Here is a 17,500-nt window from a genome sequence, read left to right as displayed (position 1 = left end):
GTGCGTCTGGTTGTGTGAGTCTAGTTGTGTGAGTCTAGTTGTGTGAGTCTGGTTGTGTGAGTCTGGTTGTGTGAGTCTAGTTGTGTGAGTCTAGTTGTGTGAGTCTGGGTGTGAGTCTGGTTGTGTGAGTCTGGTTGTGTGAGTCTAGTTGTGTGAGTCTGGGTGTGAGTCTGGTTGTGCGACTCTGGTTGTGCGTCCCCGTGTTGCGACGTGACGATAAACATGCAAAGCAGACGACAGTCAGACGTGTTTTGCGAGGCGTCTTCAGGCTCTACCTTCTTGAGGATGGCGGCGTTGACGTTCGGCAGGGGGACCGGGTCGTCGTCTCCTTCGTCGTCCATTCCCAAATCTGTTGAACAGAATCAAAGGAATGTCTCACATTGATCTGGAACACAGCAAATACACAAATACACAAATACACCAGACGGCACATGGAGACACGAGCGCGTTATGTTGAGGTGGAAAAACAACAACAAAAACACGTCATACAAAGTCAGCTATGAAGGGACACCTTGGACTGAAGATAATATGATACAACACACACACACACGGACACAGACACACACAGACACACACACACGGACACACACACACACAGACACACACCTTCCAACATGGTCTTGATGGTGACGGACTGCTTGGCGATCTCCACATCCACCTCAAAGATCTCTCCATCGGAGCTCTGGAGTTTTATCGTGGGCATTATCTGCAGAGTGGAAACATCAGATTAGCTTTTTAAACACACATTAACGAGGCGCAGTCACGCGAACACACAGGCACGCGCACGCACACAACGTGATAAACTGCTTAGACTAATTCGGCTAAACTAAGCTAGCGCTGTGTGAACACACTCGTCCCGTTAGTCCCCGCGCGCGCGCCCCCTCCCCCCGTTAACGGTTAGATAGCTACACGCGTGACGAAACGCCTGTTATAAATGTCCGTTAAACGGGTTTTTATATCGTTGTCATACTAAATAGAAAGACCCCCGTTACCGCAGCTTAAACGATGATTACGGGAACAAAACTAAAGCATAAATATATACCAACAAAACACCAGGCGGAGTGTTAAACACAGTTAACCCTCACCGCGTTCAGCTGTTTTGTAGTCATAATTTCGCCTTGTAACGTCGGTGAAGCTACAATGCTAACCCGGGAAGCTAGCAGGCCTCGTGACGTCGCGCGAGGCCCGCTCGGCGCTCCGCACTCAACACAAAGATGTCAACACAACGTGAACACAGCGCGCGCGCCGCCCGGCTCCTGGATGACGACGTGTGAACACACGTCTTACAATGTGAAAGGAACGTACCGTAAGTGTTGTTTTACTCTGGTCCAGAGGGGAGATTCCTCTGTGTTTTAAGGGCCTGACAGACGCGGAGGCTCCGATAGCGACTGAAGTCTCTGGATGGAGCTGCTGAGCTGCCGCCTGGAGGAGGAACGGGGTACTGCAGGAGGGCTGCCGCCTGGAGGAGGAACGGGGTACTGCAGGAGGGCTGCCGCCTGGAGGAGGAACGGGGTACTGCACGAGGGCTGCCGCCAGGAGGAGGAACGGGGTACAGCACGAGGGCTGCCGCCTGGAGGAGGAACGGGTACTGCAGGAGGCTGCCGCCTGGAGGAGGAACGGGTACTGCAGGAGGGCTGCCGCCTGGAGGAGGAACGGGTACTGCAGAGGGCTGCCGCCTGGAGGAGGAACGGGTACTGCAGGAGGCTGCCGCCTGGAGGAGGAACAGGGTACTGCAGGAGGCTGCCGCCTGGAGGAGGAACGGGTACTGCAGAGGGCTGCCGCCTGGAGGAGGAACGGGTACTGCAGAGGCTGCCGCCTGGAGGAGGAACGGGTACTGCACGAGGGCTGCCGCCTGGAGGAGGAACGGGTACTGCAGAGGGCTGCCGCCTGGAGGAGGAACGGGTACTGCAGAGGGCTGCCACCTGGAGGAGGAACGGGTACTGCAGGAGGGCTGCCGCCTGGAGGAGGAACGGGTACTGCAGAGGCTGCCGCCTGGAGGAGGAACGGGTACTGCAGAGGGCTGCCGCCTGGAGGAGGAACGGGTACTGCAGGAGGGCTGCCGCCTGGAGGAGGAACGGGTACTGCAGGAGGGCTGCCGCCTGGAGGAGGAACGGGTACTGCAGGAGGGCTGCCGCCTGGAGGAGGAACGGGTACTGCAGGAGGCTGCCGCCTGGAGGAGGAACGGGTACTGCAGGAGGCTGCCGCCTGGAGGAGGAACGGGTACTGCAGGAGGCTGCCGCCTGGAGGAGGAACGGGTACTGCAGGAGGGCTGCCGCCTGGAGGAGGAACGGGTACTGCAGGAGGCTGCCGCCTGGAGGAGGAACGGGGTACTGCAGGAGGGCTGCCGCCTGGAGGAGGAACGGGGTACTGCAGGAGGGCTGCCGCCTGGAGGAGGAACGGGGTACTGCAGGAGGGCTGCCGCCTGGAGGAGGAACGGGGTACTGCAGAGGGCTGCCGCCTGGAGGAGGAACAGGGTACTGCAGGAGGCTGCCGCCTGGAGGAGGAACGGGTACTGCAGGAGGGCTGCCGCCTGGAGGAGGAACGGTACTGCAGGAGGCTGCCGCCTGGAGGAGGAACGGGTACTGCAGAGGCTGCCGCCTGGAGGAGGAACGGGTACTGCAGAGGGCTGCCGCCTGGAGGAGGAACGGGTACTGCAGGAGGCTGCCGCCTGGAGGAGGAAGGGTACTGCAGAGGGCTGCCGCCTGGAGGAGGAACGGGTACTGCAGAGGGCTGCCGCCTGGAGGAGGAACGGGTACTGCAGGAGGGCTGCCGCCTGGAGGAGGAACGGGTACTGCAGAGGGCTGCCGCCTGGAGGAGGAACGGGTACTGCAGGAGGGCTGCCGCCTGGAGGAGGAACGGGTACTGCAGGAGGCTGCCGCCTGGAGGAGGAACGGGTACTGCAGAGGCTGCCGCCTGGAGGAGGAACGGGTACTGCAGGAGGCTGCCGCCTGGAGGAGGAACGGGTACTGCAGGAGGGCTGCCGCCTGGAGGAGGAACGGGTACTGCGAGGGCTGCCGCCTGGAGGAGGAACGGGGTACTGCAGGAGGGCTGCCGCCTGGAGGAGGAACGGGGTACTGCACGAGGGCTGCCGCCTGGAGGAGGAACGGGGTACTGCACGAGGCTGCCGCCTGGAGGAGGAACGGGTACTGCAGAGGGCTGCCGCCTGGAGGAGGAACGGGTACTGCACGAGGCTGCCGCCTGGAGGAGGAACGGGTACTGCAGAGGGCTGCCGCCTGGAGGAGGAACGGGTACTGCAGGAGGCTGCCGCCTGGAGGAGGAACGGGTACTGCACGAGGGCTGCCGCCTGGAGGAGGAACGGGTACTGCACGAGGCTGCCGCCTGGAGGAGGAACAGGGGTACTGCAGAGGGCTGCCGCCTGGAGGAGGAACGGGTACTGCAGGAGGCTGCCGCCTGGAGGAGGAACGGGTACTGCACGAGGCTGCCGCCTGGAGGAGGAACGGGTACTGCACGAGGCTGCCGCCTGGAGGAGGAACGGGTACTGCAGGAGGCTGCCGCCTGGAGGAGGAACGGGTACTGCACGAGGGCTGCCGCCTGGAGGAGGAACGGGTACTGCGAGGGCTGCCGCCTGGAGGAGGAACGGGTACTGCAGGAGGGCTGCCGCCTGGAGGAGGAACGGGTACTGCAGGAGGCTGCCGCCTGGAGGAGGAACGGGTACTGCACGAGGGCTGCCGCCTGGAGGAGGAACGGGTACTGCAGGAGGGCTGCCGCCTGGAGGAGGAACGGGTACTGCAGGAGGGCTGCCGCCTGGAGGAGGAACGGGTACTGCAGAGGGCTGCCGCCTGGAGGAGGAACGGGTACTGCAGGAGGCTGCCGCCTGGAGGAGGAACGGGTACTGCAGGAGGGCTGCCGCCTGGAGGAGGAACGGGTACTGCAGGAGGCTGCCGCCTGGAGGAGGAACGGGTACTGCAGGAGGGCTGCCGCCTGGAGGAGGAACGGGTACTGCAGGAGGCTGCCGCCTGGAGGAGGAACGGGTACTGCAGGAGGGCTGCCGCCTGGAGGAGGAACGGGTACTGCAGGAGGCTGCCGCCTGGAGGAGGAACGGGTACTGCGAGGCTGCCGCCTGGAGGAGGAACGGGTACTGCAGAGGGCTGCCGCCTGGAGGAGGAACGGGTACTGCAGAGGCTGCCGCCTGGAGGAGGAACGGGTACTGCAGGAGGCTGCCGCCTGGAGGAGGAACGGGTACTGCAGAGGCTGCCGCCTGGAGGAGGAACGGGTACTGCAGAGGCTGCCGCCTGGAGGAGGAACGGGTACTGCAGGAGGCTGCCGCCTGGAGGAGGAACGGGTACTGCACGAGGCTGCCGCCTGGAGGAGGAACGGGTACTGCAGAGGGCTGCCGCCTGGAGGAGGAACGGGTACTGCAGGAGGCTGCCGCCTGGAGGAGGAACGGGTACTGCAGGAGGGCTGCCGCCTGGAGGAGGAACGGGTACTGCAGGGGGCTGCCGCCTGGAGGAGGAGTACTGCAGGAGGGCTGCCGCCTGGAGGAGGAACGGGTACTGCAGGAGGCTGCCGCCTGGAGGAGGAACGGGTACTGCAGAGGGCTGCCGCCTGGAGGAGGAACGGGTACTGCAGGAGGCTGCCGCCTGGAGGAGGAACGGGTACTGCAGGAGGCTGCCGCCTGGAGGAGGAACGGGTACTGCAGGAGGCTGCCGCCTGGAGGAGGAACGGGTACTGCAGGAGGCTGCCGCCTGGAGGAGGAACGGGTACTGCAGGAGGCTGCCGCCTGGAGGAGGAACGGGTACTGCAGGAGGCTGCCGCCTGGAGGAGGAACGGGTACTGCAGGAGGCTGCCGCCTGGAGGAGGAACGGGGTACTGCAGAGGGCTGCCGCCTGGAGGAGGAAGGGTACTGCAGGGGCTGCCGCCTGGAGGAGGAACGGGTACTGCAGGAGGGCTGCCGCCTGGAGGAGGAACAGGGTACTGCAGGAGGCTGCCGCCTGGAGGAGGAACGGGTACTGCACGAGGGCTGCCGCCTGGAGGAGGAACGGGTACTGCAGGAGGGCTGCCGCCTGGAGGAGGAACGGGTACTGCAGGAGGGCTGCCGCCTGGAGGAGGAACGGGTACTGCAGGAGGGCTGCCGCCTGGAGGAGGAACGGGTACTGCAGGGCTGCCGCCTGGAGGAGGAACGGGTACTGCAGGAGGGCTGCCGCCTGGAGGAGGAACGGGTACTGCAGGAGGCTGCCGCCTGGAGGAGGAAGGGTACTGCAGGAGGCTGCCGCCTGGAGGAGGAGGGTACTGCGGAGGGCTGCCGCCTGGAGGAGGAACGGTACTGCAGGGCTGCCGCCTGGAGGAGGAACGGGTACTGCAGAGGGCTGCCGCCTGGAGGAGGAACGGGTACTGCAGGAGGCTGCCGCCTGGAGGAGGAACGGGTACTGCAGGAGGGCTGCCGCCTGGAGGAGGAACGGGTACTGCAGGAGGGCTGCCGCCTGGAGGAGGAAGGGTACTGCACGAGGGCTGCCGCCTGGAGGAGGAACGGGTACTGCAGGAGGCTGCCGCCTGGAGGAGGAACGGGGTACTGCACGAGGGCTGCCGCCTGGAGGAGGAACGGGGTACTGCAGGAGGGCTGCCGCCTGGAGGAGGAACGGGGTACTGCACGAGGGCTGCCGCCTGGAGGAGGAACGGGGTACTGCAGGAGGGCTGCCGCCTGGAGGAGGAACGGGGTACTGCAGGAGGCTGCCGCCTGGAGGAGGAACGGGTACTGCAGAGGGCTGCCGCCTGGAGGAGGAACGGGTACTGCAGGAGGGCTGCCGCCTGGAGGAGGAACGGGTACTGCAGGAGGCTGCCGCCTGGAGGAGGAACGGGTACTGCAGGAGGGCTGCCGCCTGGAGGAGGAACGGGGTACTGCAGGAGGGCTGCCGCCTGGAGGAGGAACGGGGTACTGCAGGAGGGCTGCCGCCTGGAGGAGGAACGGGGTACTGCACGAGGGCTGCCGCCTGGAGGAGGAACGGGTACTGCGAGGGCTGCCGCCTGGAGGAGGAACGGGGTACTGCAGGAGGGCTGCCGCCTGGAGGAGGAACGGGGTACTGCAGGAGGGCTGCCGCCTGGAGGAGGAACGGGGTACTGCACGAGGGCTGCCGCCTGGAGGAGGAACGGGGTACTGCACGAGGGCTGCCGCCTGGAGGAGGAACGGGGTACTGCAGGAGGGCTGCCGCCTGGAGGAGGAACGGGGTACTGCAGGAGGGCTGCCGCCTGGAGGAGGAACGGGGTACTGCACGAGGGCTGCCGCCTGGAGGAGGAACGGGGTACTGCACGAGGGCTGCCGCCTGGAGGAGGAACGGGGTACTGCAGGAGGGCTGCCGCCTGGAGGAGGAACGGGGTACTGCAGGAGGGCTGCCGCCTGGAGGAGGAACGGGGTACTGCACGAGGCTGCCGCCTGGAGGAGGAACGGGTACTGCAGAGGCTGCCGCCTGGAGGAGGAACGGGGTACTGCACGAGGGCTGCCGCCTGGAGGAGGAACGGGGTACTGCAGGAGGGCTGCCGCCTGGAGGAGGAACGGGGTACTGCAGGAGGGCTGCCGCCTGGAGGAGGAACGGGGTACTGCAGGAGGGCTGCCACCTGGAGGAGGAACGGGGTACTGCACGAGGGCTGCCGCCTGGAGGAGGAACGGGGTACTGCAGGAGGGCTGCCGCCTGGAGGAGGAACGGGGTACTGCAGGAGGCTGCCGCCTGGAGGAGGAACGGGTACTGCAGGAGGGCTGCCGCCTGGAGGAGGAACGGGTACTGCAGGGCTGCCGCCTGGAGGAGGAACGGGTACTGCAGGAGGGCTGCCGCCTGGAGGAGGAACGGGTACTGCGAGGCTGCCGCCTGGAGGAGGAACGGGTACTGCAGAGGCTGCCGCCTGGAGGAGGAACGGGTACTGCAGGAGGCTGCCGCCTGGAGGAGGAACGGGTACTGCACGAGGGCTGCCGCCTGGAGGAGGAACGGGTACTGCAGGAGGGCTGCCGCCTGGAGGAGGAACGGGTACTGCACGAGGCTGCCGCCTGGAGGAGGAACGGGTACTGCAGGAGGGCTGCCGCCTGGAGGAGGAACGGGTACTGCAGGAGGGCTGCCGCCTGGAGGAGGAACGGGTACTGCAGGAGGCTGCCGCCTGGAGGAGGAACGGGGTACTGCAGGAGGGCTGCCGCCTGGAGGAGGAACGGGGTACTGCAGGAGGGCTGCCGCCTGGAGGAGGAACGGGGTACTGCACGAGGGCTGCCACCTGGAGGAGGAACGGGGTACTGCACGAGGGCTGCCGCCTGGAGGAGGAACGGGGTACTGCACGAGGGCTGCCGCAGGGCTTCTTCTTCTTCTTTTTAAGTTTTTAGGCGGATGGCATCCAGTGAACGGTGCATTTCCGCCACCTGCTGTAGTGGAGTGTGGACCAGAGTACCCTATCCCCTTACAAAAACAAACAAAAAAAACCAAACCCAACAAAATACCCACAAAACAAAATCAATAAAACAAACAAAACAAAAGGGAGATTCAAAAATGTCAGTGCTTTAAATTCTATTACTTAATCCTGTTTCTTTCAAATTTAACGCATCTGTTAGATTTAGTTCCTCCACTCCCAGCTTCCTCTTCAACCTGTGTCTCTCAAGTGTGTATTTCTGACAATGACAAATTATATGTTCTACAGATTCTGGTACTTGACAGTGCTCACATAGTCCTGTTGGGTGTTTATTTACGAGATGCATTGTGTGCCCGATCCTCAGCCTGGTTACTATGTGTTCTTCTGCTGTGCTTCTTCTAACTGGCCTCGCTTTGCCAACTTCCCTCTGCACAGCATACAGATGTCTTCCTGTTTCCCCTACATCCCAACTATGCTGCCATTCCTTAATAATGTTTCTTTTGACAATTGTTTTAACTTCTGCTTTGCTGTGTAAAATGTCCATCTTGTGCTGCCTTTCTAACTCTTGTTTTGCTAGTGTATCTGCTCTTTCGTTTCCTTCTACCCCCCTGTGTGCTGGTACCCACATAAAAGCTACGACAATACTGCACGAGGGCTGCCGCTCTGTTTACCTTTTATTTATTTAATTACTTTATTTTTTACTTTATTTATTTGATATTATTACCTTATTGTATAAATTTATGTTTACACCAACACACTATCTTTATAAATGACATTAAGATTATTTAGTACTATTTTAAATCTTTATTTTTATTTTTATGTGAGGGTGATTATATAGTTTGAGTCCAGCTAAATGCACTAGACAGACAGACGGATAGACAGATAGATAGATAGATATATAGATAGATAGACAGACCGACAGACAGAGACACAGATAGATAGATAGATAGATAGATAGATAAACAGACAGACAGACAGAGAGACAGATAGATAGATAGATAGATAAACAGACAGACAGACAGAGAGACAGATAGATAGATAGATAGATAAACAGATAGATAGATAGATAGACAGACAGACAGACAGACAGATAGATAGATAGACAGACAGACCGACAGACAAACACATATTCAATATTTAAAAAACACAATATATACAACAAATAGAATAGAATGTTTGTTTATTAATTAAGAAAACAAGAGTGCAAAGATGTAAGTGATTGATATGCAAAGTTTTTTGTGGATTTAACTGTTTTGTCAACCATTTTTATTAATTTTGTAATCTTACTTTAAGTCTTGAGTGACGTATCCGCCTCTCTAAACGACCACCAGGTGGCGCTGTTCCCTTCTTTCAGAAACTCTCGTGCTCATTACACGGCAGTTCTCATGTCCTATGTTTTGGGACATAAATACCGCTTGATCTATTTCTAAATGTTCCACGAAATCAATTTCATTTTAGCTTTGAAATAAACTATAAACAGGAAACATGCATAAATACACAGACATGAGCAAGCAAGGGTTCTATTCAAGGGTGAGGGTACAAATACAACAAATATACAATATGGAAATAGTCCACATGGCAGATATAGGTCAAGACATACATTCATGTTTATATTTTGCCAAGCTTGAATATTGCAGCTGGTAATTATTACTATCTAATCATTATTACTTACTATCTCATAATTATCATTCACTTTCTCATAATTTTTTAGATACTATCTCAAAATAATGACTTAATGCCTCATATTTTTGACTTACTATCTTGAAATTATGACTTAGCATCTCAAAATTATGAGATATAATGCCTTACTATATTTATCTGATATATAACGTAGCATCTCGTAATTATGACTTAGCACAAAAAAAAGATATATAGTGCTTTTATTTCGGAGGTCAGAACCGGAAGCGCGGTGTTTTATTGCGTAAAGCTCGACGCCAACTGATTTCCAGGGTGGATCACCAACTGACGTCTCGCGCCCGCTCCTCATTCTTTCAGTGGAATCATAGCGACTCGGCGGTCAGAGAGGCTCGCGCGTCTTCCTCCTCGTCTCCGAACGACCGCGAAAAAACACACAGCAGAAGAAGAAGAAAAAATGGACGAAAAGGCGTTTTCGAAAGAACTCGATCAGTGGATCGAGCAGCTCAACGAATGCAAGCAGTTGACGGAGGGACAAGTGAAATCACTGTGTGAAAAGGTGAGATATATAAATATATATTTGTAAACGTTTTAAATTTCAACCGTAACTCGCTGTCAACGTCTTCTTCTCAACGAACCGAACAGCCGCTGTACAAGACGTCCATAAAATGGCGTCTTTAGTTTACATTTCTCGTGCGCATATTCGACAACATCATTAGGAGTGGTCCTGTGTTTTTCCGGGGCGTTTGAATTGTTGCCTGTCAGAAATGTCTGATTAATAATTAATGACATGGAAAAATAATAACATCTTGGAACTTTTTCCATCCTAACGACTAACAGTATAACCTAATGTCACGTGCAAACGCTTGATATTCACGTTCGACCCCCCCCCCCGCTCCCACATGGCCTTCATTCTAGCTTCTTTATGTACTTCTCTAGCCAATAAGTAATCAGACTGACTTCTTAGAAGCAATAAAGTAGTAAATAATCCAACACGAACACGATGTCATCGCATGTATCGGTCATGGGAGTGAACCCTTGTGATCATCAGCACTTGTTTGTGTTTATTGTTTGTTTGCTATTTATGCAGGAAAACGGCTAAACTCCAACACCGCCATCTGTGAGGCCTCAGAGTTGAGTCTCTGGGGCATTGACCTGTTTAGCCACTTCGCAGGTGGGCTGCTTGTCTGCTCAGCTTTTTCTTTTTAACTGCGTGAAAATACAAGCTGAGTGCATAACACACACACAAACACACACACACACACACACACACACACACTGGTAACGGTGCAACTGACTGCAGACTTCTCCGAGCTGGAGCTTAAAGTAACATTATGCAACAATTGTACCTTAAAATAACAGCTTGAAAAAAATGGTGCCGCTGACTTTTAATATGGAGATTTGCGGCTCCGCCATCGGGTCTGTGGGAAATAACTCCGCTGGAGCCGCCCGCTCCGGGGCGGATGTACTTCGACCTGCTTTCCGGCAGTGATTACGCAATGTCATATAGTGCCACTCTACGCTCGCAGCTCCAGGATAAGGGTAGCTTTTTTATGTAGCTTTTTGGTGTTGTCAACAATATTGTATTCGATCACACGTACTCCACATTAAAACATTTAGAAAACAACGTATATAGGCTGAACACGCGATCGGTATTTCATCTAAACTAAATGTCATTCTTTTGGTTATGTTGTTTCATTCGCCCTTAGCAACTCAATCAGGGGGAAAAGGTACAATACGCTAAAAAAAAGGGAATGGGCGGATCTGCGAGTTCTGGTGTTAACTCTCTCTGCTCAAATGGTCGTAAAAGAAAAACAGTCGATATACGGAAACCCAAATCAAAGTCAAAGTCAGTTTTATTTGTCAATTTTCCATATGTGCAAACATACAGAAGATCGAAATTGCGTTTCTCTTCTGTCCAACATAAAGTGAATTGTGCAACATATAGACATAATTGAGTGCAAAAATAGTAAAAAACTTGTGAACATATAGACAACATAAAGTGCAAAAATAGTAAGAAACATGTAAACATATAGACAACATAAATTGTGCTAGCAGCATTCAGACATGTGAGTCTGAGAGAGGACGGAGTGGGAGGATGGGGAGAGAGTTCAGTTATTAATGTTATTATATTAAATCAAATTCAATGCATCTGCAAGCCCCCAAAATGAACACACACACTACAAACAATCAAACCCACTCAAAACGAAGTATAATCCCCGGATCCCGACAGTCCCAAAGTCTTTGCAGTCCCCCAAAACAAAAGTAAATGACTGCACCCCCCCCCCCTAAAGCCAGCAAACAGCTGACCGACCAGGCGGAAACGTGGCGAGGCGCCGCGTTCAATCCCCGCCTCCTTCACCCTCGTCCGGTCGGTGCTGGCCCAGTTCAGTGTTCCTGCCAGTCTTCGTATTCGCAGGGCTCTCAAGTTTTGAAGACAGGCAAGAGTGACATTTCCATCAGCATGTTTGGCGCCTGTCAGCGCGCTCCAAACAAAAAAAACCTTGCGTCACCTCCCCCTCGTCACCTTTTGTAACCCGTGACACGTACAAATAATAACAACAATAATAATTATCATTATAATACAGGACAACACATGATCCCAACTCAATACAAGTGTATGCGAGGCTGCATCTATCGTAACTGGGTATTTACGACACTGAAGTAAACGTTAAATACCTCAAAAACTGAAGGGGGCGCTAAAAGGGAAAAACTACATAATGGGGCTTTAACTCCAAAGTCTCTCCTCTTCCTCCTCTTTGCTGATTTCCTGCTCTTGATGTTTTGGCTTAACAGAATACGCTCTTTAAAACCCGTTTTTAATCAACATAGTTCTAAAACTGAACTAATTGCTTTACCTAAACTTGCCAGCTTTTAATCTATTTTCCAAAAAGTCCCAACATCATTTTCTACTGATTTTATTTAAATTAGCTGATAATGGAGGCTAAATTTAACACGGGCCTTATTTCTTATTATTTTATTATTATATTATTGTCATTCGCTCAGTCTGTTCATTTATTAGCACAAAGTAGTGAAAATGGAACATGCTGAGTCCTTTTCCTTGATGTTGTATGATTGACTGGTCTACCCCCCCCCCCCCCCAGGGCCTTTGTGTTATATTCAGCCAAATGAACCCACTCCTCCTCCGTTATTTTTTGATTTAGCAGAGGATACAATTGATTTTTGAGTTGCATCCCTCCCACCATCAAGTCCATTGCGACCGAGGGGGGGGGGGGGCGTGACTCAGGACTCTCAGAGCGACTTGTCTGTTTTTGGGATGTCGGGGGTGTGGAGGAATGTGCTGTGCGATCCTTTTGATTCCGTCGCTCTGAGAAGAGGCTGAACGTTGAGCTGCACGGGGAGGAGTGACTTCTTCATCCTAATCAATGCAACGTCTTTTAATCATTGTGTCCGTCTCCCCCCCCCCCTGTCTAGGGGTGTGTTTGTCTACTGAGTGGTGATGTCATCAGTTTTATTATGTTTAGACAATTTTGTCAGCTGGAAACAGTTTTTTACGTTCCTGTCAATTTAACAGATAATTAAATTAAATGACAAACCTCTCTTTTTTTAACGCCCCTCCATTACTGTCATCAACATTTCCCAGAGATGCGTAAACATTCAGGCCTCCAGCTTTAGGAGGGGCATAGATCGTTGCTCTGTCGACATCGTCAACGCAATCGGCTGAACTCGTCGATCACAGTGACGACGTCACCGCCATAAACACCGTGGAGTGAGGTCATCGGTGGTGAGGTCATCGGTGGTGAGGTCATCGGTGGTGAGGTCATCGGTGGTGAGGTCATCGGTGGTGAGGTCATCGGTGGTGAGGTCATCGGTGGTGAGGTCATCGGTTGTGAGGTCATCGTTGGTGAGGTCATCGTTGGTGAGGTCATCGTTGGTGAGGTCATCGGTTGTGAGGTCATCGTTGGTGAGGTCATCGAGGTCATCGGTTGTGAGGTCATCGGTTGTGAGGTCATCGTTGGTGAGGTCATCGGTTGTGAGGTCATCGTTAGTGAGGTCATCGTTAGTGAGGCCATCGTTGGTGAGGTCATCGGTTGTGAGGTCATCGTTGGTGAGGTCATCGTTAGTGAGGCCATCGTTGGTGAGGTCATCGGTTGTGAGGTCATCGGTTGTGAGGTCATCGTTGGTGAGGTCATCGTTTGTGGGATTGGCCACGGCGTCGAGCTCAAAGTCTCCATGATGAACCCTTTGGCCTTTTTTGTAACTCTTTATAGGATTATATTGCTGATTACAGCTTGTAGCGCCGTGACGTGTGAAGCCGTTGCCACCTTGCTGGTTCCCAAGGGCGTCACACTGGGGCGTCACACTGGGGCGTCACACTGGGGCGTCACCCTGGGGCGTCACCCTGGGGCGTCACCCTGGGGCGTCACCCTGGGGCGTCACCCTTGTCTGTACTTTGGCCCGAGGTCTCTTAGCAACCGTCATCCCGTTTTCATCCACAGCTGCACGTCAAACCAAACGCGTGACGACAAGCCGCCTCACAGCGAGCGGCCGCATCGAGCCGTTCACTTCTAGCTTCGTGTCGTATTCGCTCAGATGGAACTTCGTCTTGTTTGAGGGTTTTGTTGTGTTCTGGTATTTGATCACAAGTACAGGATGTTGACTTGTTTGGTTTTGATGTTGTTGATGATTCCTGTGGGAAAGAGAGCCGAGGGCGCGACGGAGGTCACTGAGCAGCGCCGCTCGCCCCCTCGATGGCCGCAGACCATTTCTCTCTCAGCCGGTGGATTGTTTTGCTCGTTAATGAAGAGTTCATGTCTGTCCCCCCCCCCCCGCTTCACGACTCTTTGCTTCTCCTCCCGAAGGCGAAGGAGATCCTCACCAAGGAGTCCAACGTGCAGGAGGTGCGGTGTCCGGTGACGGTGTGCGGCGACGTGCACGGCCAGTTCCACGACCTCATGGAGCTGTTCAAGATCGGGGGAAAGTCTCCGGACACCAACTACCTGTTCATGGGCGACTACGTGGACCGGGGCTACTACTCCGTGGAGACGGTGTCTCTGCTCGTGTCGCTCAAGGTGACCCGCGGCCCGCCGTCGCCACGTTAACAAGAAGGAGTCATGTTGTTGTATTTGAGGGCGGCGCTCACGGTTCCGCCGGCCCGTGTTCTCAGGTCCGGTACCGGGAGCGCATCACCATCCTGCGGGGGAACCACGAGAGCCGGCAGATCACGCAGGTCTACGGCTTCTACGACGAGTGCCTCCGGAAGTACGGCAACGCCAACGTGTGGAAGTACTTCACGGACCTGTTCGACTACCTGCCGCTCACGTCCCTGGTGGACTCTCAGGTGAGGGGCGCGGCGGACCCTCGGCGGGACCCCGCGGGTCAGAGGTCGCGTAACGAGGGTTTCTTTTGTTCTTCAGATCTTCTGCCTCCACGGAGGCCTGTCGCCGTCCATCGACACTCTGGATCACATCCGGGCGCTGGACCGCCTGCAGGAGGTTCCCCACGAGGTGATGAGGAAGAACACTTTGGCTTTTTTGGGAAAATTACACATGAAGCAGCCAAAAATGAGCGACTGGGGAGAAGCACCAAGCCGGTTCACTGGTAAACATGGCCGCTCCTCTTCCTCCTCTTCAGGGTCCCATGTGTGACCTGCTGTGGTCCGACCCCGACGACCGCGGCGGCTGGGGCATCTCCCCCCGGGGGGCCGGCTACACCTTCGGCCAGGACATCTCGGAGACGTTCAACCACGCCAACCGCCTCACGCTGGTGTCCCGCGCCCACCAGCTGGTCATGGAGGTGAGCGACGAGACCGACGCGAGACGGAACCTCCTGTGAACAATGCCTCCCCCCCCCCCCCTCTAGGGTTACAACTGGTGCCACGAGAGGAACGTGGTGACGATATTCAGCGCTCCCAACTACTGCTACCGCTGTGGCAACCAGGCGGCCATCATGGAGCTGGACGACACCCTCAAGTACTCGTTGTAAGTCACTCGGAGGGGAAGAAGTTCTGACGCCTTCATGTGGATCCGTAGACGCTGAGGTTCATTGTGTTCTTCTTCCTCTTCTTCGTCTTCCAGTCTGCAGTTCGACCCGGCGCCTCGCAGAGGGGAGCCCCACGTCACTCGCCGCACCCCAGACTACTTCCTGTAACTTGTTGACCTCTGTCCAGTCGGGTCTGGTTTTGCCATGATGTATGACCTTCAACTGATAACAGTGTGTGTGTACGGACCAAAAGGTGCGTGACAATGTCCGTTGACCGTGTATTGGAAAGTCTCCCGGCTATTTAATTAAAACGGCAGGTTCAGTTCTTCCTCCTGGTGCTGGACTGATCCACCTGCCACCCCCACGCCACGTCCTTAGATCTGAACTTGATCTGTTTGCACTTTTGTGAAGTTAAACAAATGTAACATGTCAAAAGATGAAGATTATTTCACACTACAGATGGTTTTTTCTTTTCTTGTTTTTTTTAATTTTTGACTTTTTGTTGTTGTTTTCTAAGATGACAAAGAAAAGTGTCTCTGTCCTGTAAGTGGAGGAACGCCTTTCTCACGCCGCTCCGTGAACACAAACCAGTTCATTCTTAGTCTGTTAACCAAATGTTTGAATAATAAAGACGAAGGTGGCTCCTTGACGGGAACGTGGTGCTTCTTCTTCTTCTTCTTCTTCTTCACGGTCCCAGTGGAACTGAAGCAGCTGAGCCTACCACTGGTTTCTCACTGGTTTCCCTCCACAATAATACACAATGGTATTTCTCCTTTGGGTTATTACAGGAAATAATCTCCGTGGCAAACCTCAAGTTTATGATTCCTCCATATTTTGTCCGGCAGGTTTATGTGAAGTAAAAATGTAATTGTCAAAAGAAGAAAAGTTAATGTTGTCTATGAACTATAACTCATAAACCAAGGTCACATGACTGAGTTGACACAACAAGGGTGTTTAATACATTAATATACAAAGGATTCAGGTCTAAATGACTTATACATACAGAACACGTGTAGGAAGAATAACACATATACACAAGCAATAACACATTAGATTAAAGGATTATGTATATATATTTTCCGGCTCTTTATATATATAAATGTATTCTGTATAAAATCTAATGGTTATATTTTATGTTCAGTAGACAAAGTGAGTTGAAAAGAGAAATTATGATTAAAGTAGATTTTAAGATAATAAAAATGTTCACATGCTAATCAGTATTTAGCATTTACAGACTCGTTGTATATGGAGTAATAAAACGCTGAGTCATGTTTTAAGCGTGTTAACCACGGACCCTGGTGCTGCGACACGTCTGGCTCCGCCTCTGAAGTGGTTTTTTTCTTTTTCCTCCATGTTAATTAAGCAGTCCGCTGCTCCCTTATGGTAAGAGGATCGAGACATTAATAAACTATTTATAATAGTATTTAAACTGCTTTACTTCTTTTGAAGCAGACAAACATGTTTTTAGTTTTTTGGCCGGTCATTTCCCCTCCGTTTCGGAAAACTCCCAACTTCCGGTCTCGCGCTGGTCGATCGTGTCCAATTTGACGCAGCCGCAGAGGGACCCCAGCTAACAGCAACGACGATGACGTCACCAGAGCGCTGCGTTTTATTGGCTGGCCGTTTCAACTGAGAAGCTGCCAACACCCTCCAGAGAGATGACGTCTTCTTGTTGTGATTTTTCTTCTTTTTTTGAATGGTGTGGCGATGACGTCAGCGTTTTTACATGGATTTTGTCAACAAAACGAAAAGGTAACTATATAGGTTCAGTTTATTCATGCATACAAGTATGTTGGTGTTTTATTTCCCTTAAATATGTTTAATGTGAAAACATGATCAATTAATCAATACAGTAATTGTTCATGATTTGAAGATTGTCTTTTCTCTCAAAACAAAGATTAAATAAAATATGAAAGTCAATATCTTAGAGATGTTTTCCATCTCATATCTGTGTCTCTATATTTAGTAAATAGAAGAGCAACAACTTCTCTCCCTCTCTATTTGTCTCCTCTCTCTCTTTCCACCAATTAGCATGCAGTATTGTGTCTCCCAGATACCTGAAACCATGACAACAGCAGGTTACCCGTCTGATGTCACGGGCTCCATCTGGTGTTGATGAAGAGGAGGAGAGTAAAGGGGGAGATGAGAGGAGGAGGAGGATAGAGGAGTGGAGAAGAGGGGAGGAGAGGAGGAGAGCAGAGGAGAGAAGGAAAGGAGGAGAGGAGGAGAAGAGAAGAGAGGAGGAGAGGAGGATGAGAGGAGGAGCCGAGAAGAGGAGAGGAGGAGAGGAGGAGCGGAGATCATGTTACATTCACACACCGTAGAACAGCTACAGGGAGCAACACATGGCTAAGTGTCTTGCTCAAGGACACATCGATAGGGCGGGGATTGAACCGCCAACCCCCTGGTTTAAAGACGGGCCTGCTGACCAGTGGACTTCCATGCAGTTAACAACATATTTTATTTTGTAATTTTGTCTTTAAGAATTTTTTTATACCGTTTCTCAAAATACTCTCAGAAGAAAGTTTTTAGTCTAAAAAAAAGAAAATGTAAACTTAACTTTAAGCTATTAAAGTATTTC

At 53.3% G+C, this 17,500-nt stretch overlaps 3 protein-coding genes across 3 annotated transcripts in view; 2 read left to right on the top strand and 1 right to left on the bottom strand.

Annotated features, from left to right (window-relative positions):
- Positions 1 to 1,415, bottom strand: part of skp1 (S-phase kinase-associated protein 1) — a 5,503-nt gene extending 4,088 nt beyond the window's left edge. Inside the window, exons 1-3 of the mRNA XM_056442040.1 lie at positions 1,306 to 1,415; positions 607 to 706; positions 276 to 349 (exon numbers count right to left, since the gene is read on the bottom strand). Of these exons, the coding sequence (XP_056298015.1) occupies positions 276 to 349; positions 607 to 703 (171 nt within the window). The 5' untranslated portion in view covers positions 704 to 706; positions 1,306 to 1,415. The remainder of the gene's footprint in view (positions 1 to 275; positions 350 to 606; positions 707 to 1,305) is intronic.
- jade2 (jade family PHD finger 2) overlaps positions 1 to 17,500 on the top strand; it is a 344,631-nt gene that overhangs the window by 201,552 nt on the left and 125,579 nt on the right. The window lies entirely within an intron of this gene.
- Positions 9,280 to 15,574, top strand: ppp2cab (protein phosphatase 2 catalytic subunit alpha b). Its single transcript, XM_056441939.1, has 7 exons — positions 9,280 to 9,535; positions 13,800 to 14,009; positions 14,105 to 14,278; positions 14,355 to 14,444; positions 14,572 to 14,733; positions 14,800 to 14,918; positions 15,015 to 15,574. The coding sequence occupies exons 1-7, from the start codon at positions 9,434 to 9,436 to the stop codon at positions 15,085 to 15,087; spliced, it is 930 nt and encodes a 309-aa protein (XP_056297914.1). The 5' UTR covers positions 9,280 to 9,433; the 3' UTR covers positions 15,088 to 15,574.

Source organism: Pseudoliparis swirei, chromosome 3 (assembly GCF_029220125.1).
Source record: "Pseudoliparis swirei isolate HS2019 ecotype Mariana Trench chromosome 3, NWPU_hadal_v1, whole genome shotgun sequence".
NCBI lineage: Eukaryota > Metazoa > Chordata > Actinopteri > Perciformes > Liparidae > Pseudoliparis > Pseudoliparis swirei.
This window is presented reverse-complemented; position numbering and strand designations above follow the sequence as displayed.

What these genes read in the sequence shown, in the direction of transcription:
- ppp2cab (XM_056441939.1), top strand. Translation starts at nt 9,434, where the DNA reads ATGGACGAAAAGGCGTTTTCGAAAGAACTCGATCAGTGGATCGAGCAG. An exon ending in CTCTGCTCGTGTCGCTCAAG is followed by an intron (nt 14,010 to 14,104) that starts GTGACCCGCGGC and finishes CCGTGTTCTCAG; the next exon opens with GTCCGGTACCGGGAGCGCAT. An exon ending in TGCAGGAGGTTCCCCACGAG is followed by an intron (nt 14,445 to 14,571) that starts GTGATGAGGAAG and finishes CCTCCTCTTCAG; the next exon opens with GGTCCCATGTGTGACCTGCT.